Source organism: Tenrec ecaudatus, chromosome 2, assembly GCF_050624435.1.
Source record: "Tenrec ecaudatus isolate mTenEca1 chromosome 2, mTenEca1.hap1, whole genome shotgun sequence".
Lineage (NCBI taxonomy): Eukaryota > Metazoa > Chordata > Mammalia > Afrosoricida > Tenrecidae > Tenrec > Tenrec ecaudatus.
In genome coordinates, this window is record NC_134531.1 from 122,189,763 (window position 1) to 122,216,875 (window position 27,113).

The window sequence follows — 27,113 nt, forward strand, 5'->3', positions numbered from 1 at the left end:
CCAAATAAATTTCATTGTAAAGGAAGAGAATTAAAAACTGACCAATAAACAACACCTGTATAGACTCAGAGGTTGGGAGATTTATCCATGTATAGATAGGGTGCTTTATAAATACAGCAGGTAATACCGCAGATAATAGGAGTGACTAATAGCAGTTTTCTAGGTTCTTTTTTAAATGCTTTACTTATTTTACTTAATCATCAAAACAATATAAGGTAAATTGTAAATTATAAATTAAGAAACTGAGCCAGAAAGAGATGAATTAACTTTTCCAAAGCTATATAGTTAGTGGATCTGCAAATAAACACACATCCAGATTTCAGAGTCTTAATTGTGTTAGGTTCAAGTCACCAAACTAATGTTTTTATAATTCATTGGATTAAAATCATAAAGCAAATGTTGACCAAAAAAGATGAGAAGCAGCATTGAAGAGAGAAATGTGCCCATATATAATATTGTTTAGATGTATGTTTCTCATTTTCTTAAGTGATGATGGGTAATAGTGTCAATTCTGACTCATAGCAATCCTGTAGGACAGCGTAGAGCTACTCCTTAGGGTTTGAGACTGTTAGTCTTCGTGGGAGCAGCAACCAGCCTGATTTTTCTTTTGAGTAATAATAGCTAGAGAAAAATGCAGTAATATAATGGGTGATAGCTAGAGAATAGTAATTCTGCAACAGTGCCATTTGCCATAAGCATTTTTCCTTACCTTATTGAAAAGTGTTTTAATTGTAGAAAATATATGCTCATTTCAGAAACTGCTAAAATGAAAGAATTGTTTGGAGAAAAAAAGAAAAATCATACCCACTAGTCATAGACATTTGATTATAATTCTCTGAGTATCATGTAAAGTTCAGGCATTTTTTATTTAAAATATAGAACAAACATTTTTGAGAATCATTATATAATGGTGATTATATACCTTTCTAAACATTCTTTTTCACATTTTTCAGGTCTGTCTACTAGTCATTTTGCCTGGGCATTTCACTCAGTAGCAGAAGAAGAATTGTTGAACATGTTGCCAGCGATGCAAAAAGACGATCCCACTTGGGCTGACCTAAGAGCTATGGGTGTAGGGTGGTGGGTCCGGAATACCCGAAATTTACGCCGATGCATAGAAAAGGTAAGTGTGTTTATTTTACTGCAATAATGAGTATATTTTTTGCACATATCATTACAAAGCATTCAATATTTACTCTGGTGTTATCCTTTTTTTCTTTTTAAAGCACTGAAATATTTTTAAATATCCATTATGTTTCAGAATATTGTTTTTTTTTGTTTTTTTGTTTCAGAATACTATTAATGTAAAATTTTAAATTGACATTCTAGTTCTAAAATTGTTAGTGAACATGTTTGTTAGTAATATATATCTAATTTTTACCAAATAATTTACTTATATGTTTTGAAAAGTAAGTAAGATAGAAGTGTTAGCTCTGTTTCCACTGTACCTGTGGAGGCTGTAACTCTAAATTACTGTGGTCATTATCCACACACGTGGATACACACTCATAGCCGCGTAATTTAAAATGGATTGAACATGCATGTATGCTAGCTTCATATAGAAGGAAACTTTTTTTCACTTAAAAATGCACTTGTCAAATTTTCACCAATATTTTCTAATTAAAGGTAGCCAAAGCTGCTTTTTACCGAAAGAATGATCCTTTAGATGCTGCCATCTTTTACCTCGCAATGAAAAAGAAAGCTGTGATTTGGGGGTTATATAGGTAGGTGAGGAAACTGTTTCAAAATGAAAAACTTTTTATAAAAAGTATACATGTATTAAGATTTGTTCAAATTGGTATTCATTTTTTTAGATTCTTCAAGTTTCTAATAACAGATTTCATAAGGGAAGAAGCCTACATGTTTTCCAAAATAGAATTTTGATGAGGTCATTTTTGTTTGTTTTCAGGTTTATCAGACGCACAACCCATGCTTTCACTTACCTTAAGAACATCTCATGATAATCCTAGAGAGAATACTTTTGTAAAAATGCATACTAAGTATAAAAAGAAAGAAAACAAGAGTCTAGGGTGGGGAAGAAGATGGGTTGCTGGAGCCTGGAAAAAGCATCTTCTCTCTGCTCTTTTGAGAGCTGGTGGGTCAGTCTATCCCTCCAACTGCTCGTTCTTGAAGGCCTTGATTGCGTTCCAAAGCAGAGATCACTTTGAGTTTTTGCCTCACATTTCTTGGCAAGACTTGGTGACCATGATGACCATAAAATGGCTCTTGTTTGTTTTATGTTCATTTCCAGTTGAATCTTTATGAAAAACAATCTTTTGGGGATAGTTTTGATATATCAACCTTAAGGTAGTAAATATCTTAGATTTTTTTCAATTAGGTCATACTTTGTAGATTTTTTTTCAATCAGACCATAGTTTAAAGGTTTCTGTCACCAAAATCACTCTATAGCTGTTGGCCAGGGCACATGGAGAAGTTAACGTGAAAAAGTTAGTGTAATTTATATATTTTGCAAGGACATAAAAATAACTCCACACCCTGCTGCTAATACAGTTTTCAGTGAATTTGAAAGATTTTTTTTCTCTGATTTATATAAGAAAATGTTATTCCTATTCTTTACTGCTGGGAAAAGAAGCAGGATGTAATTTACAAACTGGCAAATGCAAAGCGGCTTCACAAACTTTTAAAAGTTCTCTTGTATGTCTGTTGATTCTTAACTCTTTGTAAGACGGAATTGATCATGGAAGCATTGTGTTCCAAAATTTTCTAACTTCTCTTTTCTTCATAGATCTCAAAAGGATGCCAAAATGACGCAATTTTTTGGACACAATTTTGAGGATGATAGGTGGCGTAAAGCCGCTTTAAAGAATGCTTTTTCTTTACTAGGCAAACAGCGTTTTGAACATTCTGCAGCATTTTTTCTTTTAGCTGGTTGCCTTAGAGATGCAATTGAGGTAATGAAAGGCCTTTTTTCCCCCAATAGCATTAACAGCTTTTACTTGTGACTTAAACCTTCAATTAAAATTTTTTTAACTTAAAATTAAAAAAAATTTTGGCTTAAAATTATATGGAAGTAATATAAGGCTAAAGATGAGGCATTCTACTCCTATAAAAAGTTATAGAATTGGAAACTCACAAGGGCAGTCAGTTCTACCCTGTCTTAGAGAGTTGCTATGTATCTGAATTGACTCCATCCATGGCAGTGAATTAGTGTATTTGTTTGTTTATTTTCCCGGGGGGGGGGAGGGGGGGGTTGTGGTTTTTTTTTTTTTGAGCAGACAGATTTACAAGTATTGACGCAGACTTTTCCCAAAGAGGGTGCTGAAGGAAACGAAAGAAGCCCTGCCCTCCCAAAACGGAAGGCAAAGCAAAGGCATTCAAGGCCAAGAAGGCAGTGCTGAAAGGCGTCCACACCACACACACATACACACACACACACAAAATATTTGCATGACACCCACCTTTCTGTGGCACAAGACCCTAAGCTAAGTAGGCAGCCCACATAACCCCCCGAAGAAGCAAGCTGGAGCACTATGCCCTCATTAAGTTTCGCTTGACCATGGAGTCTGCCATAAAGATGATCAAAGACAACATCACACTTGTGTACATTGTGGATGTCAAGGCCCACAAGCACCAGATCAAACAGGCTGGGAAGACGCGCTATGACATCGTAGTCAAGATCAACACCTTGATCAGGCCTGAGAGCAAAAAGACATATGGGTGACTGGCTTATGACTAGCACACTTTAGGTGCTGCCAACAAAATTGGAATCATCCAAACTGAGCCCAGGTGGCTAATGCTAAATAAAATATTTTTCAATAAATAAGTAAAATAATCAATTTATTGATATAAAATTCTCTGGAAGATTTGTAAAAACAAGTAGTATATTTGTTGTTGTTATGCTTGCTTATTAATTTCTGTTAATAAACTTTTTGTTGTAAATATTGAGCTAATTTATTTAATCTGAAAAGAATCCCATACTTATTTATAAGAAATTTTTTTTTTAGGTATGTCTTGAAAAACTGAATGACATCCAGTTGGCTCTTATAATAGCAAGACTTTATGAATCTGAATTTGATAGAGCATCTACATATAAGTCTGTTTTACGAAAAAAAGTTTTGGGAATTGAGTCTCCTGCCAATGAAGTCAGTGTATTGAACATAAATATGCATTGTGACCCTTTTCTTCGGAGCATGGCATATTGGATTTTGGAAGATTATGGTAGTGCTCTGGAAACATTAATAAGGCAACCTGTCAGAGAGGATCATGGTAAGGTGCACTTTGGAGCTGTTAGTGATAAATCATTTTTCAGAATCGTCCTAGGTACTGAGGGTAATATAAAATTGCTGAATGCATGATCCAAGACTTAATGGTTTCATTGGAAACACAGACTTGTATATATAGTTTTTGTATGCATGTATTGCTTTTGTTAAGGTGTTTTTTTAAATTAAGACTTTGACTTTTTTATCTTCATGAAATAGAATTGTTGATCATAAATACAATCAACTCTAGAAGATAAATGTTTTGGGAAACTACTAAAATAAATGTTTATCTTTGGTAGGAGTTATGGTTGGTAAACAGTTTTATAACTTTAAGAATAAAAATATATTCAGTGTAAAGAAAGCTGATATAAGTGATATGATTTGAAAATATTTAGCTAAATAAGCCTTGACACTAATTGTTCAATAGGAAAATGAGCTATAAAGGGTTTGAATTGTGTCCTTTTACTTTGGGTGAAAGTATACATACGTTTTTGCACATACATTCACCAAATTCTACGTTTACTACCCAGTAATTGACTCTTCGCATTGTGTTACCATTTTTGCTATTTCTGCCTTTATTATTTTACCACCATTGGCATGGATTCACTAGCCCCTAAGCTGCTCATCTGTGATTTAGAAAATTTACTAGCCACTCCAAGGGAGAAAGATGAGAGGCTTTACTCCTATAAAGATTGACAATATCAGAAACCCACAGGGGCAGTTCTAGTCTGTTCAGTTTCTCGGGTATTTGTTCAGTAGACAGATTGAACAAGTACAGATTGAGAAGAGGCAACCCTGAGGCACACCTTTCCTGATTTTAAGCCATGCAGAACTCTTGTTCTGTTCGCACAGCTGCCTTTTGATTCATGGACAGATTCTGAAGTGAAGTGTTCTAGAATTCCCATTCTTCTCAAGGTTGTCCATATTTTGTTGTGGTCCACACAGTTGGATGCATTTGCATAGTTGCCATAATGAAATACAAGCAAATATCTTTCTGGTATTTTCTACGTTCACCCAAGCTCCATCTGAAGTCAGCAGTGCTGTCCCTTGTTCCATATCCTCTTCTGAATCACATCCTCAGCCTGAACCTCTTGTAGCTCCATGTCAGTGTACTGCTGCAACCATGTTTGGATGATCTTCAGCACAATTTTACTTTCATATGATATCAATGATTAGTTTGACCTGTTCATTAAATTTTGTCAAAGGACCAGGTGAATGATTCAGCTCCTGAATTTTTCTTAGCTCTCAAAATAAATTTCTTTTCAGATCAAGCCATGATGTCAGACTGCAGTCCTGCCGTTTTCAACTTCTACAATTATCTAAGGACACATCCTCTATTGCTGAGACGTCATGTTGGCTCTTCTGATGTATTTTCCATACACAGAAGTCTAACAGGGAAAAACGGACTGTCTGGAACAATCAATTTAAGTGAAAGAAGATTATATTTTACTACTGCCAGTGCACATTTAAAAAATGGTTGTCCCATGTTAGCTCTGGAAGTTTTATCAAAGATGCCCAAAGTCATAAAAAAGACAAAACCTTTCTGTATAACGTCTAGTTTTTTTGATACTAGTAAAGACTGTTCTCCATCTTCCCCATCAAACTTGGATGCAAGGGCAGATAAGTCTGCTATCGATTGGTCCCAGTCATTGGTGAATGGTTTTGGATCTTCTTCGGAGGGTTCCTCAGAGAAGCAGTCAAACTCCACGCTCTCTTTTGATTGGAGTCAACCAAGTGTTGTATTACAAGAAGACTCCTTAGAGTTAAAATGGGACAGTGATAATGATGAAGAAAATGAGGACCTTCCTATTTCAATGAAGGAAATAAAACCTTCGCAGAGAACAACCAGTAAAAACTTAGATGAAACAAGTTCTAATTGCACAGAATCCTTCAATGCACTAGATGAGAATGATATTCTAAGTCCTTCAGAAGATATAATTACAGTTCAATTAAAATTTAGAGCATGTTTGAAGATTCTCACAGTAGAACTTCGTACTTTATCTACTGGCTATGAAATAGATGGTGGAAAATTGCGTTACCAACTCTACCATTGGCTTGAAAAAGAAGTGATAGCTCTTCAGAGGACTTGTGACTACTGTGCAGATGTTGAAGAATTACAGCCTGCATTTGGTGAAAATGTAGATGAGGTTCGATTAAATGATGATACTGAAGATTTGCTTCATCAAACAAAAGTGAAAAAACTGAAAGAAAAATTTCAGGAAAGAAGACAGTGGCTTTTAAAGTATCAGTCACTCTTGAGGATGTTTCTTAGTTACTGCGTACTCCATGGATCCCATGGTGGGGGACTTGCATCTGTGAGAATGGAATTGATTTTGCTTTTACAGGAATCTCAGCAGGTATGTAACATATATGATAGCTGTAAACTAGGGCCTTTGTAAAAGTTTCTGACATGCTGTTTTTATGTTTAAATATTAAAATTCCTGATTTTCTTCCTTAATATTGCTTTAAGAAATGGTCCCTTTTATGTAGTGCTGCATATTGTACATTTATAAAGATGTGTGTTTTTACTAGAGGAGAAGATATTATCCATCACTTATAGTATGATTGAAGAATATTTGGTTTTGATGTATATTAATCTGCTCGTGCCCCTTCTAACTCTTTAAGTTTTTTTTTAAGTTTTTAATGATACTTTGAGTTTTTATATTTTTTGAAGTTTATTTAAAGAGGCCTCTGAATAATTTAAGTAGTGTGTTCTAACTGTTAATCGCTTACAAAGCTTTTCCCCTTTGTTTTTAAGGAAACATCAGAACCAATTTTTCCTAGCCCGCGGTCAGAGCAAACCTCAGTACCTCTCCTCTTTGCTTGTACAGCTAGTGCCAAAACAGTAGTTGCCAATCCATTAGTGCACCTGAGTAATCTAACACATGACGTTCTACATGCCATAGTAAAATTAGATTCACCACCCCATCCGGATATCCAGAACAATAATGTAAGTATGCTTTGTTTTAAGCTTTTAATTTACTTGTATGCCATGAAAAAACTAGAATATACATTGTAACCAGTATTAAGATTTGACTGTAACAGAGACATTGCTGTAGTACCAAGGATATAGTGAGTCTAATCAAAGAAAACTTGTATTTATAGACAAGACTCATCATGTATTATGTATAACCAATTAAGCACTTTACTTTTTTTTAATAAATCATTTTATTGGAGCTCATGCAACTCTTATCACAATCCATACATACATCAATTGAGTAAAGCACCCTTATACATTCGTTGCCCTTGTCATTCTCAAAATTCGCCTTCCACTTGGGTTCCTGGAATCAGCTCATTTTCCTTTTTTTCTCTCCCCCTCCCTCCTGCTCCCCTTCCCCCATGAACCCTTAATAGTTTATAAATTATTATTTTATCTTATCTTACATTGCCCGGCGTCTCCCCTCACCCACCTTCCCGTTGCCCATCTCCCAGACAGGATGTTACACTTAGATCCCCGGGATCGGTTCTCCCTTTCAACACCCCCTTCCCTCTGGATGTCGCCACTCTCACCGCTGGTCCTGAGGGGTTCATCCGTCCTAGATTCCCTGTGTTTCCAGATCCCTACTGCACCGCTGTGCATCCTCTGGTATAACCAGGTCCGCAAGGCAGAATTGGGATCATGATAATTAGGGTGGAGGAAGCGTTCAAGAATTAGAGGAAGGTTTTGAGTTTCATTGTTGCTACACTGAACCCTGAGTGACTCATCTCCTCCCCACTACCCCTCTGCAAGGGATGTCCAGCTGTCTACAGGGGCACTGGGTCCCCATCACGCACTCCCCTCGTTCAAGGTGATGTGATTCCCACCCCTACCCCCCACCCCCCGCCTTTGTTGTTTGAAACCTGGTCCCCTCTGCCCTTCATGATCACACATGTTGGTGTGCTGCTTCCATGTGAGCTTTGTTACTTCTGGGCTAGATGACCGCTTGTTAAGTACTTTACATTGTAATAAAAATGCTAGCTTTGAGCTTAACTTGGTAGTTTTATTAAGATAAAAATAAGAAGCATTATTCAGATACATGTGTGGCTCCTTAGCAGTACATGTAGCCAAAGTACTGATCTTAGAGATATGCTGTGTTTTAAGAGTTTTAAGAGTTAATTAGTTAATAACTTGTGTTTTAAGAGTTAATTACTTTTCTAAATACCTCAAAAATTTTGAGGAAAAATGAAATTCAAAGATAATGGAATTCTCCACAAACTTTTTGATGCCTCCTCATATATGAGTAAGCCAAAAAGCATTGCTATTGGGGTTTCAGTTCCTGCATTCCCAAATTTGTTAGAAACAAGACACATTTAAACACATCTGTGTGATCAGTGGATGGCTGCCAACAAGATCTCTCAGTAATACACTTGCATTAGTCTCATTAGAGTGCCTTTTAAAAAAATATGATTAAAGCAGTGCCTTCCAAAGGGTCTGCTAACCCAGTTCAGGGCAGTTCAATGAAAAATTTTGTTAACTTTTTTTTGAAGTTCAACAGGGTTAATCTTGATTTTTCTCAAAGGATACAGGATGATCAAAGAGCCTTTTTAAGAATAATTTTTAAGAAAATTGAAAACTTTATTGGTGGGAAAAAGGCCAGGACTATTGTATGGATAATTTTTTTTAAATCATAACAATGAACCTGTTCGTTCTCTACAGTATTGCCCTGGTTTTGCCTCTTCAGACTTCTTTTTGTTACCCAAACTCAAAATCACTTTTAAACGGACTATTATTTGATTTTCTCAAGGATGCTACTGATCTGTAAATTAAAGAGCATGGACTTCTTAGAAAAAGGAATAGAGATGGAAGCAGTGCCTTCGGGAGGATATAGACCCCGATGGAAGAAATGCCAAGAAACAAGAACTTCACATTTTGGTGTTTTTGTTTGCTAAAGATTTTTGTGATTTTGTAACAAAACTGTTGACATCTTCATGTGAACAGTTTTGCTTATTGATAAGTTATATATTTTAATAATAATGTTATGCAGTCCTGCCATTCCTCTAGAATAGCCAGACACCTATGAACCAGCTACAGCAGAATAATTTTAAATACTTCTCTACCCCCACCCCCACCCGCCCAGGATCCTTTTTAAGATTCAGATTCTAAATTTACTAAATCAGTCTGAGATTCAGGCACAGGAATATGGGCGTTTAAGAAGTTCTCAGGTCATTCTGATGCTCATAACTGCTCATCTAATTAATTATCTAATCAACCACAATATGTTTCTTCTCCATTATCACTCTACCATTAATACTACATTTTATCTTTACCCCAACATCATGAAATCCTTTGCGATGGGATCACATTGTTGCTTTGAGGAAGAAAAATGCTGTTAGTGTGCTTCCACAAAGTTTCTTCTACTTTGGAAACCTTTTAGATCAGCTCTAATCTATCTTCTTTCTTACAGACTCTACACTTCATACTTTCTCACTGACTCTACACTTTACCCATGATGGCAGTGGGTTTGAGGACCATATTTGACTATCTTTGCATATCTTACTCTTTCTAAAAACTGTTCTCAACGACCATCATTTACTCTCACAGACTGTATCCTTCCTGTCTGATTTTCTACTTGCCTACTCGCAGACATTCCTAGAGTTCTGAACTTCTTTGAAAACTTTACTCCTTTAAATTAAATGTTGCCTCTTTTCCTGAACTGCTTTATAATATAAACCCACAGTTAGGATTTTAACTTCCTTCTGCTTGTGCTCACTTTAATGACCCTGTTCAACCCTGAGTTATAGCATAACCCTGTTGTGTCAGTTAGCTTTTGCTGTTAAAGATCCACCCTGAAACGTTAGTAGTTTCAAACCCACCAAATCCATTGCTGTTGAGTCCCTTCTAACTCATAGTGGCCCTCTAGCACAAAGTGGAACTGCTGCTTACAAGCAGTTTCCAAGGTTGGAAATCTTTTTAGAAGCAGACTGCCCCAGGTTTCTCCTGTGGAACCGCTCTACTGGGTTTGAACCACCAACCTTTGGGTTGGCAGCATTAACCACTGTGCCCCCCCAAAGCTCCCTGTCTTTAAAAACAACCACTCTTTATTTAGCTCATTATTCTATGAGCTAACTGCTCATTTCTTCTGGTTTGGACTAGCAAGGTGCATCTCTGCTGAGCGTTTCATTTGTCTCTGATCAACTCGTGGTTGGCTGGACACTGGGTGAGCTGGGATGACCTCATTTACATGTCAGCTCTTGGCAAGCTGTTGGCAGAACTGTAGTCCATATTGTATGTGTCTTGTCCTCCAGTGAGCATCCCTAGGTTTTTCATGTGGTGATTATAGGGGCTTAAAGATCAGTAAGAGTAGAACCTACAAGGTTTCTTGATGCCTAAATTGAGAGCTCACATATCAATTAAGCCATCAGAACTATTACAGCACTTAGGAACCCTATATGACATAGTGGAACTGGTCTTTACAGAAACACATCCACGTCTTTCTCCCTCGAAGGGTCTGGTGGGCTCAAACCGCTGATCTCAGCCGGTGCTCCACTAGGGCCTTTCGCGTGTCACTTACACTGCGTTTTGCTAGTCAGCATAAATCACAGGACCAGCCCAGATTTAAAAGTAGAGGAATAAACTCCACTTCTTAGATTCCACTGCAAAAGTTTACCATCACTTTCGCAATTTCTATATATAGTAGTCTTTGACATTTTTGTGTATATGATGATATTCTTGAGTTTAATTTTGTATTTTGTATTAATAAAGGCAATAAATGGCAATTTTGATCTTTCTCTTCCCACTTATGTACAAGACTGTCATTTGCCCTAATCAGATCAAGAGTCTAGTTTTTTTTTACTATTACTGTAGTTTATTTTCTAGCCTAAATTTTTTTTAATCTTCTTTTACTTCTGTTATAGCTTTTACCCTTCTGAGTTGTCTGACTCTACTGCCTTTCAGCTACTGTTTTTCATACCTATATTTTTTCCATTTTCTAAAGTTTTACTCTCTTTAAACCTTTTATGATAGCTAGGCTACATGCTTAAATATTGCTTGTATTCTACCATACATTCCACTTACAGGACATCAGGCTTAGTAAAGTGTAGAGAGCCAGTGAGAACGAGGAAGACCTTCAACAAGATAGAGTAGCCCTATGGCTGTTAACATCTCAAACATAACAATAGTTGTGAGGTTGGCGCTGGACTGACCGCTGTTTTGTTCAGTTGTACATAGGGAGTCTCTATGAATCAGAAGCAACTCAACAGCACCTAACATTGTACATTGGCTTGTCCATGAGTGAACATCATTTATCAGTTACCTTTCTTGTAGGTACCTTTCTTGGTTCAGGAAAAAACAGATTATTGGATGACTTGCTTTTAATACATATTTGATGTCCTACTGGGTAGCAGTCATCTACTCCCCTGTGTTCTTAAAATAGACATTAGTTAAAAAAAATAGACATTAGTTGACTGGGTTTGTAATGTATTTTGTAATTTCTGCTAAAGATCTTTGTGCTTTTTCTTTATATTTCTGGGCAAATATCAGTGTTTTAGAAAAAGCTATAAAATAGTTTAAGGACAAAGTGGTTTTTTTCTTTTAAAAAATTAGGTCTTGAAAAATATTGTACTTTCTTCCCACCCCCAAGGGAGATGAACAACAGAAACATGGGTGAAGGGAGACAGTGGACTAAGATGTGAAAATGTGTATGATATGAAAATAATAACTTATAATTTATCAAGGGTTCATGGGGGGCGTGGTGGTGGAGAGGAGCTGATTACCAAGGGATCAAGGAGAAAGAAAACGTTTTGAAGAAAATGATGATAGCAACATATGTATAAATGTGCTTAATATAATTGATGTATGGATTGTTATAAGATCTGTAAGAGCCCCAATAAAATGATTTATGAAAAGAAAGAAAAATGTTGTACTTAAAAAAGTAATTTTCTTGTTTGTTTTTCAGGTATATGTAATGCATACATTAGCAGCTTCACTTTCTGCTTGTATTTATCAGTGTCTTTGTGGTAGTCAGAATTACAGGTAAATATTGTTTTTATGAAATTAAGAATACTTATAGTAAACAATCAGGTTTCATATTTTGTATATTTCTTTTAGAGAGACGCTATATTCAGCGATCTATTTTAAATAATGCAAAAAAGCATATGATACTTTTTTCATCTTTGAAATGTTAGCTTATGTCTTTATGGCAACTGAAGCTTAAAGTCTTCTCAGTATAATTTACCTACTACATGTTCTCTGAATGATCGCTGCCTTCTGCTAGCCATTGCACTAGACATATGAGAATTTTAATTTAAACTAAATGAAGTCTTCTAATTAAGATCTTTCCAGTGCTAAAGATAAACTTCTTGAGCAGCTAAGTGGAATTCAGCATGGTATAATCACTTAAATGATAAGTACTATAACCTAGGTAGTACTGGGATGAGGATATAGAACAGTACATGCTTGAGGGTACTCAATCGTGACTAATTTGAAAGAACTGAGAAAAATTTTACAGAAGAGTTGACATTAGTACTTTTCTCTTACTAGTCTAAAATTTAACTTTAGTTTATCTAGGTTTTAAAAATTACTGTCTGGGACTCCATGGGTGGTCTTTTTATATCTATCTTCAGCTCTCTGAAATTTCGTACTTCTATTTAAATATTGTTATTTTTCTGTTTTATTTTTTCTCCTGGTAAATTGATACTATAATTTGTGAATTCATCGTATTTTTCTTTTAATTTCCTATCAGATATTTCATTTCTTGATCACTGTTACAGTTCAGGAGAAATCTTTGTTCAGTTTTCCACCTACTAATTCATTCTTCAAAAATGTCTTGTTATTTTGCTTGAGCCCTGGTGGCGTAGTGGGTTATACATTGGGTCACTAACCACAAGATCCGTCATTCGAAAACCATCAGTCTACACTGCAGGAGAAAAATGATGCTTTCTACTCCTGCAAAGACTTGCAGTCTCAGAAACGTAACAAGGGGCAATTCTACTCTCTCTTATTAGGTCATTATGAGTCAGAATGGATTCAATTGCTGTCAATTTTGTTATTGTTGTTATTAATTTTCGTTTTGTTTTTAATCTGTTTCTGTGTGCCCATTCATTCATAACCCCTCCCCAACCTGATCATAAGTTGCTTTCTTTAAAGTTTTGTTAAATTGACTTCCTCTTTGAAATCTTTTGCTATGCTTGTTATTTTTTCTATAGTTGGGAGTCTTCTCTGTTGGTTTTTGGTAGTCTGTTCACTGTGTGTGTTTGAATATTCCTGTGAGTAGCCTGTTTAACGTGCTGACTCTGTGACTGTATCCCCAACATAACTTCAACTTGATTCCTTTGACCCTATTCATCTTAGAAGTTCACTTTCTTGATAAATGAGTATGGCTTTATTTTCCTTAACCTACTTTTAACTTTTCTTTCACTTCTTTCTGTAGGCTTAATGTAGCAGGTAATGTTTTTTTTTTTTTAATGTTAGTCTGTAGATTTACTAATCATTGTAGGTTTAAGCCAATAAATGTGCTCTGTGAGGCAAAGGAACCTAAAAGTCTTTTCAGTATAATGTTTAAATGTGGGGTTACTTAAAAAAAAAGTGTGGAGTGTGTCCATTATCTTTTAATCCTGTTTTCCCATGAATTTTTTGAAGCTTCATCATGGTTACATATTTGTTTACTTAATAAACGATATAGGACTTTCTAACAGTCATTGACAAACTTCTTTGTTCCACATCTAATCAGAATTATTTCATAATTTGGGGCCAAGCTCTGTTATTGTTATTCATTTGTTTACTTCGTCTTACTTTAAATTATCTGTTGCTTGGGGAGGCTTATCCTGAATCCCCAAATTGTATGAAATACTTTTCTATTTCATATCACCCTCTGCATAGGTTTGTGTCTAGAAACAGTGTGATAAATTTACCTATGTTTCATTCCCTACCTGATTTACGTGTCAGGATACAGAGAAGCCACATTTTCTATTATAGGCCTAGTATTGGATAAGATGCCTAATGTAGAGCCAGGTCCGCATTAAATAGCATTTGAACCTTACCTGACTTTGTTCCCACTCAAATGATTTGTTTTGAAGTCCCCTGTATAAGCTTGCCATTTGTGATCCTTAGTGATTTTCTTGTATTTATTCTAACTTCCATTAAATGACTATGTTTAAGACTTCTCACATGTATTTTAATTTATAAGGCTTATCTATTTACACTTAAAACTGGGATAAGTAATAAATAAAAACATGTTTCGGGTACCCTAGAAATTAGATCTAAAATATAAAAGTAATTTATGGGAAATTCATCATAGATTTAAATATTCTTTTTTTTTCTCTCAGTTCATTGCAAACAAACCAGTTTACAGGAATGGTGTATCAGACAGTACTGCTTCCCCACCGGCATTCTTTGAAAACAGGAAGTTTAGATGAAGCAATAACTCCCAACACATCACCAGCTAAATGGCCAGGTATAAAAAAATTGTGTATCTGTGTTTTTTATTGAAAGTGTTAGTCTAATGAATAAAATCAAGTTTGTTTTTATAATGTGAAAATTATTGTTAAATATTGCTAAAAATGGTGCCATTATTCAGCACTACTTCTCAATCTCCACAAATTACTTTAATGCAAATTAATAATTTCTAGATCATTACACTAAAATAAATCAAGTGCTCTTTCTATTATGGAATTTAATTATTTTTACATTTTTAATGATAGAAAACATTCATTAATGGTATTGCAATTTTATAAATGTTATTTATTTTAGTTGCAGCAGTGAGATTTTTTTGGCATGACATTTTGAATTAGTAATTTAAGTTGCGTTTCTATGGCTTAGCATTTGTTCATTAACTATAATTGTTTTCCCTGGTTATGAATCCAAGAAAGGACATGTTTAATCCCAAAGAGGTTTTTATTTCAAAGAATTGGAAATGTAGTTATTTATTTTTAAAATTCATTATTAAACATGGCTATTTTTGTTGCATGTTGTAGGAATAACCTCTCTAATTCGACTTTTGAATTCTTCTGGTGAAGAAGCCCACCCTGGGCTTACAGTTTTGCTCTGTGAGATTCTCACAGCAGTTTATCTTAGTCTCTTCATCCATGGCCTGGCGACACATTCTAGTAATGAACTATTTCGGATTGTGGCTCATCCTCTCAATGAAAAAATGTGGTCTGCTGTGTTTGGTGGAGGTGCACATATTCCCAGCAAAGAACAGACACATTCAAAAGCTTTAACTGGTTAGTGTTAAACCTTTTTACCTGTTTTGGATTGGTTTGGTTTACTTTAAGACCGAAGTTTTTATTCCTGTGAAGAATAATTTTCTCAACTTTAATTACATTTAATTTAGTCACTGTTCTAAAGTTCTTGTTATAGACTATTTTCTTAAATAGTTTTTCACTGAAAATGCAATATATAAAGTTTCTGGTGCAACTCTCTAACCTTAAGATACTCATGCACCAGTCTGGTTCAACATATCAATGATTAAACTTAATGTAAGTTTCTTAAATCTTTCACTATTGAAATTTTTATTTGCTTTGAAATACATTGTTATACTGGTTTTTGTTCTATCCCAAATACAGACTCTCTCTTCTTTCTTTGGCAGGAAGGCACTTTGCTATGCCTAGCCCCCACCAGGTAGTGGTATTCTCCATGGAGTGTGTGGGCTTTTCCAAAGCTCTCTCAGCCATCAGTTCTCATAGCCCTCCCAGTCTTGCAGGCAAGATACTAGCTTTAGAAATAGGCTTTTATAGTTCAGCTTGCTTTATGCTGGTTTGGAGGGGTTGGGGTACAACTGGTTCAATTTTATTTTGTCTGGTATTTATAAAGCGATGAGACATTTTCGTTAATGAAGTCATTTTATTGATTTAAGTGAATGATTAGCATCATTAGACCATGTTTACTATTTTATAGTAAATATGCTTTTAAATTGCCTGGTTTTAATACTTTTCCTTAGATTTTAATAACTTGTAATATGCAAAAATAAAGATATGTCAGTGCTAATCATGCTAAACGAGACTATTGCTTGAAATGAACAGAAAGTCATTTCATTTGAAGCTGCTTTATGATTTGCTTAATCTGACCATTAGGGTCTTTGGATTTCTAAGTGTTTATAATGATAGTAAGGTACATTTCTACCATTGTGTCCATACTTTAATACATTCTAATATTAAACTATATGTACTGTACTAATTTTAAAATAGGAGCACCATATATTTCTGCCTGGAAAAGAATTGTTATAATGTGCTCCACCTTTCTGTTAAACTTTCTTTTTGTGACTTAGTAGCTAATATGCAGTTATCTTGGTTTTCAAATTTTGAGGGTAAAGAAGTATAGCCTTAAGGAGTAACAGGTGTAACTGAGAGCCAGATTCATTCAATACTAACATATTAAAGAATTTTTAAAAATTAAATGCCCTTTAAAATGTAAGACATTTATATACATATTTTAGAAACCCAACAGGTTAATTGATCTCTTTATGAAATTTAATTCAGTTCCTTCTTATTATCTAGTGCTTCTATGCTTTCTGTACTAAAAACTAGTTTGCACTATGATGTAGCCTGAACTATGAAACAAAACCATGTTGGCTTAGCTTCTTCCTACTTTTTGCATTTGTTTGAGATCATTAATTTCCTGGACACAGTTTCTAAACTAGCTTCCCCTACACCTCTCCACCCAAATCCCATCCCAGACAAACAAGGATGCAGTGTCAGAGTTTTATGCTTAGTACTTATTATAAAACAAATTCAATTTATAACTTTGAATAGAAAGTAGCATTGTAACCCACAAGCTACCATTGACAAGGAGAGGAATGAGCATAACTGTGTTTCAATAAAATGTTCTTCAGAAAAAGAGGCAATAATTTACACTAGAAGTAAATGCTGTTTGATATTGCCCTATTTGAAACATTGTATGGCCGTTCCTGTTAAAAGGAATGCAGATGTTAAGAACAAGCAATATGTCTAAGTCAATGTACCTTCTTAGCATTATTTTGACATTCCAGGAAAGAGTACTTTAGAACAAGTGACATTAGAAGGAATGAATAAAAATTTCCCTGCCTTGGCCCCTGACATTCTTGACACAGGTAGGAGTGAGCTAATTCATTTTTGACTGCTGTAAACTATTGAAAATGCACCTTGCTAATATGTCTTCTTCTGACACTTGATTCCATCCTGCCTGGTCTTCATCTGCTGGACAAATTTACAATACAGTTATATCTCCCTGGCTCTTTTCCATTGCTCTAAATTAAATTTATTTCATTCTACCTTTTATCCTTATAAATTTCAAATGAAGATCTACATTCTCAAGCTTTTTAACATTTTATTGTGCCATACTTTGGTGATTTTTAAAAAGAAGACCAACTTCATATGTAACATTAGGCTCTAACTTTAACTAAAGAAAGATCTTAAAAGTCTATGGGCCGTGAGATTCATAGCTTTATTAGGGTTACTGCTGTAAGTTCAGGGCTTTCAAACTTCAGACTTAGAGACAATACATACTTGTCTTTTGATGTTATGTAAATTTCCCCATACTTTGCAATGGTTGACCAATCCCAGTTTACAACAAATTCTTCCCCACAATTCCAATCATCACTTGCTTTTAAATCATTAAAAACACTTTCAGCCTTTTCTTACACTAACCAAAAACCATACCCAGTGGCATTGAGTCATTTCTGACTCACAGTGACTATGTAGGATTCCCATGACTAAATCTTTATGGGAGTAGTCAGTCTCATCTTTCTGCCTCGGCGCAGCTGGTGGATTTGAACTACTGACCTATATAGTTAGCAGCACAACATTGATCCCATAGTGCCACCAGGGCTTCTTTTTCTAAGCAGTAAAAAAATAAATCTCACTGCCATCAGTCAATTCCAACTCACAGCAACCCTACAGGACAGAATAAAGCTCACTGTGGTTTTCCAAGACTGTAGATCTTTATGGGAACAGAAAACCTCGTCTTACTTCCATACAAAAGTATATGACTTTGAGCTGCTTTCCTGTGGTTAGCAGCCCAGTGTGTAACCCACTATACCACCAGGCCTCATAAGAGGCTAAATAAAAATCATACGCATCTGTTCCAACTTACATTGAACAGATGAAGGCTGTTAAAAGTATTTATTTACCTGACAATTCAATCAATTTCAAAATATTACTATTACTGAAATAAGTGTTTAGAACTTTCAAACCTATTATCTAAACAATGTTTACATAAAGATAGTTGCGTGAGAGGATTTTTAAAGTCATACATTTTCCTTGATCTGCTAGAAATTCTGATTTTAATTTTCTTTGCAATAATTGTAAACTTAATTATATATCTGTATAATTATATATTTTATATGCTAATTTTGAATAAAGAAACATTTCAATGTAACATAATTTGTAAAATAATTTTCATTAGACTGAGTCTTGGCAGATCTGAGTTATTGACAAAAAGAATTAATATACATAAATATGCAATTCTGTACATAAACCTATAAAGCAAGCGATTTTTAATTCAAATATTTAAAATTTTTCTTTTTTAAATGATTTTATTGAGAGCTAGTACAACTTTTATCATAATACATACATACATCCATTGTGCCATACACATTTGTACATTTGTTGCCATCATCATTCTCAAAACATTTTCTTTCTACTTGAGCCCTTGGTATCAGCTCCTCATTTTCACCTCCCCCTTTGAACCCTTGATAATTTATAAGTTATTATTATTCTGTCCTGTCTTACACTGTCCAATGTCTCCCTTCACCCACTTTTCTTTTGTCCTCAGGGAGGGTGTTATACGTAGATCCTTGTGATCGGTTCCCCCCTTTTTACCCCACATTCCCCTTCCCCTCCTGGTATCACTACTGTCATTGTTCCTGAGGGGTTTCCTGGATTCCGTTTCCAGTTATTATCTGTATCAGTGTATGTCCTCTGGTCTAGCCAAATTTGTAATGTAGAATTGGGATCATGATAGTGGGGAGGAGGAAGCAGTAAAGAACTAGTGGGAAGTTGTATGTTTTATTGGTGCTATACTGCACCCTCATTGGCTCGTTTGCTCCTTGCAACTCTTCTGTAAAGGAATGTCCAGTTGCCTACAGATGGGCTTTGGGTCTCCACTCCACATTCCCCCTCATTCACAATGATACTATTTTTTTTAACATTTTATTAGGGCCTCATACAACTCTTATCACAATCCATCCATATACATACATCAATTGTATAAAGCACATCCGCACATTCCCTGCCCCAATCATTCGCAAAGCATATGTTCTCCACTTAAGCCCTTTGCCTCAGGTCCTCTTTTTTTTTCCCCTCCCTCCCCGCTTCCCTCTCCCTAATATGCCCTTGGTAATTTATACATTGTTATTTTGTCATATCTTGCCCTATCCCGAGTCTCCCTTCCCCCCCTTCTCTGCTGTCCCTCTCCCAGGGAAGAGGTCACATGTGGATCCTTGTAATCAGTTCCCCCTTTCCAACCCACTCACCCTCCACTCTCCCAGCATCGCCCTCACACCCTTGGTCCTGAAGGTATCATCCACCCTGGATTCCCTGTGCCTCCAGCCCCCATATTCACCAGTGTACAACCTCTGCCCTATCCAGCCCTGCAAGGTAGAATTCGGATCATGGTAGTTGGGGGGAGGAAGCATCCAGGATCTGGGGGAAAGCTGTGTTCTTCATCGGTGCTACATCGCACCCTGACTGACCCATCTCCTCTCCTAAACCCCTCTATGAGGGGATCTCCAGTGGCCGACAAATGGGCCTTGGGTCTCCACTCTGCACTTCCCCCTTCATTCAATATGGTATATATACACACACACACACACACATATATATATATACACATACATATATCTTTTTTTTTTTTTTTTGCGTGATGCCTTATACCTGGTCCCTTTGGCACCACGTGATCGCACTGGCCGGTGTGCTTCTTCCATGTGGGCTTTTTTTGCTTCTGAGCTAGATGGCCTCTTGTTCACCTTCAAGCCTTTAAGACCCCAGACACTATCTCTTTTTATAGACAGGCACCGTCAGTTTTCTTTGCCACATTTGCTTATGCACCCGTTTGTCTTCAGCGATCCTATCATGGAGGTGTGCACCAATGATAAGATTTTTTGTTCTTTGATGCCTGATAACTGATCCCATTGGGACCACTCGATCACACAGGCTGGTGTGTTCTTCCATGTGGGCTTTGTTGCTTCTGAGCTAGATGGCCGCTTGTTTATCTTCAAGCCTTTAAGACCCCAGTCACTATCTCTTTTGATAGCCGGGCACCATGAGCTTTCTTCACCACGTTTACTTGTTCACCCACTTTGGCTTCAGCAGTTGTGTCTGGAGAGTGAGCATCATAGAGTTCCAATTTAATAAAAGAAAATATTCATGCATTGAGGGAGTGTTTGAGTAGAGGCCCAACGTCCTTCCGCCACCTTAATACTTAACCTATAAATATAGACACATAGATCTATTTCCCCATCCTCATATATATATTTGCATGTACATGTCTTTGTCTAGACCTTCATAAATGCCCTTTGACGATACTATTTTTTTTGTTCTTTTATGCCAGATGCCTGATCCCATTGACACCTCGTGATCACGCAGGCTGGTGTGCTTCTTCCATGTGGGTTTTGTTGCTTCTAAGCTAGTTGGCTGCTTGTTTATCTTCAATCCTTTAAGACCCCAGATGCTGTCTTTTGATAGCCAGGCACCATCAGCTTTCTTCACCACATTTGCTTATGCACTGACTCGCTTTGTCTTCAACAATCGTGTAGGGAAGGTGAGCATCATGGAATGCTAGTTTAATAGGACAGTGTGTTCTAGCATTGAGGGAGTACTTGAGTAGAGGCCCAATATCCCTCTGCTACCCTTAATACTAAACCTATAAATATATGATCAAAAGTCTATTTCCCCAATCTCATATAAAAATATATTTACATATGTACATGCCTGTATTTAGATCTCCATAAATGCCCTTTGCCTCCTGGTTCCTTCCTCTATTTCCTTTTACTTTCCTCTTGTCCCCACTATCATGCTCAGCCTTCATTTGGGTTTCAGTAACTCCTGTGTTACATTTCCCTTGATCAAACCCTACCAGTCCTCCTACACCCACCTTGCCATCGATTTTGGAACACTTGTTCCCTTGTCCCTGGGTTTGTAGCACCACTTCCTTTCCCCTACCACTCCCTCCCCTATGTCCCCCGCCCCTGAACCATCAGTGCTGTTTTTTTCTGTCCAGATTGTTTATCCCACCTATCTTACCTAGATAGACAGACCTGCAGAGATTAAAATATGCACAAAAAAACAAGACAGAGCAACAAAAGAAAACAAAACAACAACAGCAAAAAAATGACCAAAAAAACCCCTATAAATAGTTCAAGGTCTGTTTGTTGACCTTTAGGAGTGTGTTCCAGTCGAGTCTGATGGGGTGCCATGCCCTGGCCCCAAAGTCTATTTTTGATATTCCCTCAGATTTCCTTGCTCTGCTCCCCTGCTATTCTGTTGCACACCTTTAGTGTTTTGTCTCGGTGTGGTGGGGTCAGATCTGGTACAGTTCCCGCTCTTTGTCTCCAGTGCTGTCCTCATTAGGGTTATGGTCAGTGAGGGATGTCATGTGTCATAGTGGGGTCGGCCCTATGGTACTCTATATGCATTGGCGGCTCTGAGCCAGGAATATCATCCTCAAGGTTTAGTGGGCCAGGGTATGCGCCACTCTCTCTTCCTTCCCCTTCATCTGCTCCTGTGTGCTCTGATCAGAATTGTCCCTCTCCCTGAGCTATCGCTTCAGTGCTGTCCTCTAAAGTAAATTCTTCTTAGGGCAGAGGCAGCTGTCCACGTAATTAGGATTTGGGCTGGTCCCTCAGACCTCGCTATTGGTTCTCTGCTTTGTGCCAGGATGTTGCATTCACATCTTAGAGCACCGGGTTGAAGTCTGGTCTATCTTTCCCTATGGAGATATAAACAATACCTTTTCTTAGGTGGGTTAGTGCCCTGTTCCCCCACTACCCATGTCTTTTTTTTTCCCCTCTCCTTTTTAGTTGGCTACCATATGTACCCCTGAATTTGTTCTGGCCCCTGCCATACTACCTAGACCTCACCCTAGGAATGTTTGTGTACAGTAGCTTTTCCCCTATGCCCCTTTTGCATTTTTTTAAGCTTACTTCAGCAGACTCAGGTTGTACTTGTCCTTTTGTGATTGCCTTACTTCACCTAGTATCATTTTCTCCAGTTCTTCCCATGAAGCAATGTGCTTCATGCGTTCATCACTGCTTTATTGGGGGGTGGGGCTGTTGTTGTTTTTTTAAATCATTTTATTAGGGGCTCATACAACTCTTATCACAATCCATACATACATCAATTGTGTAAAGCACATTTGTACATTCATTGCCCTCATCATTCTCAAAGCATTTGCTCTCCACTTAAGCCCCTGGCATCAGCTCCTTATTTTCTCCTCTCTACCCCGCTCCCCCCTCCCTCATGAACCCTTGATAACTTGTAAATTATTATTTTTCATATCTTAACTCTGTCCGACGTCTCCCTTCACCCACTTTCTGTTGTCTAGCCCTATGGAGGAGGTTATATGTAGATCCTTAAAGTCGGTTCCCCCTTTCCACCCCATCCTCCCTTCACCCTCACGGTATCGCCACTCTCACCACTGGTCCTGAAGGGATCATCCGCCCTGGATTCCCTGTGTTTCTAGTTCCTATCTGTACCACTCTACATTCTCTGGTCTAGCCAGATATGTAAAGTAGAATTGGGATCATGATAGTGGAGCAGGGAAGTATTTAGGAACTAGAGGAAAGTTGTATGTTTCATCATTGCTACACTGCACTCTGACTGGCTCATCTCCTCCCCATGACCCTTCCATAAGGGGATGTCCAATTGCCTACAGATGGGTTTTGGGTCTCCAGTCCACACTCCCCCTTATTCACAATGATAGGATCTTTTTGTTCTTTGATGCCCAATACCTGATCCCTTCGGCACCTCGTGATTACAAAGGCTGGTGTGCTTCTTCTATGTGGGCTTTGTTGCTTCTGAGCTAGATAGCTGCTTGTTTACCTTCAAGCCTTTAAGACCCCAGACACGATATATTTTGATAGCTGGACACTATCAGCTTTCTTAAACATCACTGCTTTTTAGGGATGTGTAGTACTCCATTGTATGTATTCTTAATAAAGACTGTTTCTTATTAATAAAACTAGTATAGGTGTGTTGTGCATGTGCATTTTAAAATTATTTTCCTGCTAAGATTAATTTTTTTAAATCATTCATCCTTATCACAATCCATTTATAACATGCATTATGTCAGGCACATCTTTACATTTGTTGCCATCATCATTTTCTTTTTTTCCTTTTCTTTTTTTACATTTTATTAGGGACTCATACAACTCTTATCACAATCCGTACATATACATACATCAATTGTATAAAGCACATCCATACATTCCCCGCCCCAATCATTCTCAAAGCATTTGCTCTCCACTTAAGCCATCATCATTTTCAAAACATTTTTTTTCTACTTGAGCCCTTGGTATCAGCTCCTAATATTTTTGCTAAGGTTAATTTTTAAAGTTCAAAATAGGCTAAGGAATAGTAATTTTTAAATTACTCTTATTTCCTGTTAACAGTTAGAAATCCATATTTGCTTTTTATTACATGCTGCACAGCAAAATATATCTTTTTATTTTCTTAGAATACTTTTTACTATATTTTGTGACCTCTACAATTTCAGAAATTGAAATTTGTATTTGTGCCATAAAGTGGAACCTGTAGCTTTGTCCCTATGTTATCTTCCAGTCCTTTATAGGTTTAGGTTTAGCATTTAGGTCTTTGATCCATTTTGAGCTACTTTTTTGTGTATGGTGTCAGGTGTGGATCCTGTTTCATTTTTCTGCACCTGAATATCTGTTTGCCACCACCATATTTTAAAAGAGGCTATCTCTTACCTGTTGGATGAATTGCAAACAAAAAATGTTGATACATAATTTTATGTTTCCTGCCTTAGGTTTATATATTGTAAACATGTTCCCCTCAATATCATTGATTTTTTTTAACCTCATATCATATGTCTGAATTCACAGACTGCATATTCAAATATTTCCTGTTTTTGAAAACCTTCTTATATTTGGCTTTTAAAACTCTATTTTTAACTGTAGAATAATTTGTTCAAAATCCATTAGTCCAGGATTACAAGTAAGTTTTCTTGGAGGTTCTCTATGCCTCTAAGCTATAGTAATCTAAGAACAAAAGAAGTAAAAGAATAATATTAAAATAAGGTGATACATTTCTTAAACTTAAAATATTGATTTTTGAAAGGTAAATGTATATTTCACTGGATGAAACCACTAATTTCAAGTTTTAGGTTGTGTGTAACTATGAAGAGGCTAATGGAGTTTTTCCATGAAATGTCTTCCTCCCCACCAATATATGTAGCAGATAAGTTGGAGACTTTTTAAATGTTAATAAGAACTAGAATGAATGAACATTTTATCTGACCATTCCTTTCAAAGTCATTTAAAAGGACAAAGCAATAGTAACACTTTGAATATGAATATTAGGTTTTGTTAAAATTAAATTTTTCATATAAAAAATAAGTTAAACTGAGCTTGACTGGAAGCGTGATATAATGCATGTGCATGCTGAACAGCTTTAAATGATAAAACAAAATTATACTAAAGCACAAATATTTGCATTCCTTTAGAAGGTAAGTAAATTTTCTGTGTAACGATTACTGGAAGATATTGGTCTGCCTTCCTGTATAAAGCTGTTTGCTTTTCTATTTGACAATGTCTATGATAAAACCTTTAATTTCCAAATGATGATCTTATGACTTTGTGTATAACTTATACAAAATTTGTTAGCTGTTTTCTAAGAAAATACTGAAGAGCTACTAAGTGTTTTCATATTCTCTCTCTTATTTATAATTCCATTGACCAGAAAATAGCATCTTAGTGGCATTTCCAAAAGAATGAATCAGCTTAATTAAGTGGGTATGGTGCTTGAATTTTTAAAATATTACCTAATGAAAAATATAGTTTGATATAAAAAAGGCCAAGGAATCACTGAAGAATCTCATAAGTGAGTTGTTGCTTTTTAATTAACCTCAACATCCATAGTACATATTTTTTAAAACAAATGTAGAACATTTTCCTAGCTATCTTCTAGACTGATTTTTAGGGAAATATTTCATTAGTATGCTAACTAAATACATAATGGGTAAGTCAGCATTCAGGAAGTGAGGGACAAGTTGATATAAAAGAAGAAATTGTTATATGTACAGGGATGTTTTTCCTCTACTTTCTCTATTTACTTACTTCATGCTTTCATAATAGGAGTCACATTCTTCTTATATATTCAATTTATAGTTAACTATAGATCTTTCATAAAGGCAGATATAATATGTCCCATGAAAATAGTATTTAAATTTATAATACTTTATCTTGTTGTTGTTAGTTTCCTCGTTAGTGGAAGAAGGAGAAAAACAGAACAAACCATTTAGGCCATCAAAAATGTCTTGCAGAGAAACTGCTTCCCCACCAGTCATCCAGGAGTCACTAGCAGTGAAAGAGAAGTTCATCCCACCTGAGCTCAGTATCTGGGACTATTTCATAGCCAAGGTAATGCATGTGCTGAGTGTAACTTTTGGCATTTCCAAATATTTATTTGATTCTTATTTAGAAATTTTCTACTTTTAATCAGATTGCATTAAAAGAAAATAGATCATGAAATATTTTTTACCATATTTCAAACCAGTTTTTCAAGCAGTTCTTTGAGAAATGAAGAATTTCACAATTTAAACAAATGGTTAGCTTGATTAAATCTAATGTTGGTGTACTTCATAGCAGTTGAAGGAATCCAGAGTGCAGAAGTTAAAGTATCCTGGTCATGTATACTCTTTCATTCCTTTTTGTTATCTCTGGCGGTCCTTTCTTTGCCAATACACATTTACTTTACTGCTGTACAGGTGAATAACCCCAGTCCCCTCCCCCAACAACATTTCAGTTTCTATGTTAAATGTAAGTAGCGTATAAAAGAGCCCCTGAATGGAGCAAAAACTTAAAACAACCAGCTATTTGTCAAAAGGTTGGCTATTCAAACTGTCTCAAAGACACCTGCAAGGACTGGTCTGGCAATCTGTGTCTGCAGGGTCACAGTCTTTTACACCGCATGTATCCATTTTACTTTGCATACAGAGTCACCATAAGTCAGACAGAATCTACTCAACAGCAACTAATAGCAGGGATGACAGCAAAACTCCACGGAGTAAAACCTTTCCTGCTAGCTTTCTCCAGTCTTCAATTCACTACCTAAGTAACAGGTGCTATAGTGGCACTTCTGTCAAGGTAGAATGGCAGTGGTGATTGTACATCACCGGATTACACATTAACCATAAAGTATGTAGTTATCTTTACTCCTTGTCTCCTAGTGATAAACCCATATTACATTTTATAAAATTAGATAATCCCAAAAAGAAAATAGCCAGCAAAAATGAAAATAGAAAAAAATAAAATAAACCAAACCCAGTTTAAAAAAATGGAATAAAAAATAAAACACTGGAAGTGAATTTCAAATCTAACATAAGATGGAATTGTAGAAGAAATGGCTGACTGGAATGCTGACATTGCTTTCGGTTAAGAGACTCCAGATATAGCACACATTGGGTGCTGGTGAAAAATACTGAATATGCCGTAGATTGCCAGAAGAATAAACAAAGCTGTTTTGGAAGAAGTGCGGGCACAGTGCTCCTTAGAAGCAAGGTGACAAGACTCCGACTCACCTGCACAGGAGAGACAAATCCCCAGAGAAGGGTGTCATGCTTGCAAAAGCAGAACATCAGTGAAAAAAACAAAGACTACCAAGCAGGTGGTTTGGTACAGTGGCTGAAGAAGGGCTCCCAGCCACAGCGGTGGCTGTGAGGGTCAGGGCTAGCAGGGTCTCTTTCATTATGTCGTACGTAGGGTTGCCGTGCGTCAGAGCAGTCTCAATGGCAACTAGCAACCACAGCATGGGTGTTTTGGAGCT

The 27,113-nt window shown here is 36.4% G+C and overlaps 1 protein-coding gene across 2 annotated transcripts in view; it reads left to right on the forward strand.

The window, feature by feature from the left end:
• DMXL1 (Dmx like 1) overlaps window positions 1-27,113 on the forward strand; it is a 159,502-nt gene that overhangs the window by 79,031 nt on the left and 53,358 nt on the right. For both annotated transcript variants that reach the window (XM_075541421.1, XM_075541420.1), the window contains exons 20-29: window positions 954-1,123; window positions 1,627-1,724; window positions 2,747-2,912; window positions 3,966-4,227; window positions 5,487-6,577; window positions 6,979-7,170; window positions 12,095-12,171; window positions 14,463-14,590; window positions 15,111-15,359; window positions 25,545-25,708. In XM_075541421.1, coding sequence (XP_075397536.1) covers window positions 954-1,123; window positions 1,627-1,724; window positions 2,747-2,912; window positions 3,966-4,227; window positions 5,487-6,577; window positions 6,979-7,170; window positions 12,095-12,171; window positions 14,463-14,590; window positions 15,111-15,359; window positions 25,545-25,708 — 2,597 coding nt within the window. The remainder of the gene's footprint in view (window positions 1-953; window positions 1,124-1,626; window positions 1,725-2,746; window positions 2,913-3,965; window positions 4,228-5,486; window positions 6,578-6,978; window positions 7,171-12,094; window positions 12,172-14,462; window positions 14,591-15,110; window positions 15,360-25,544; window positions 25,709-27,113) is intronic.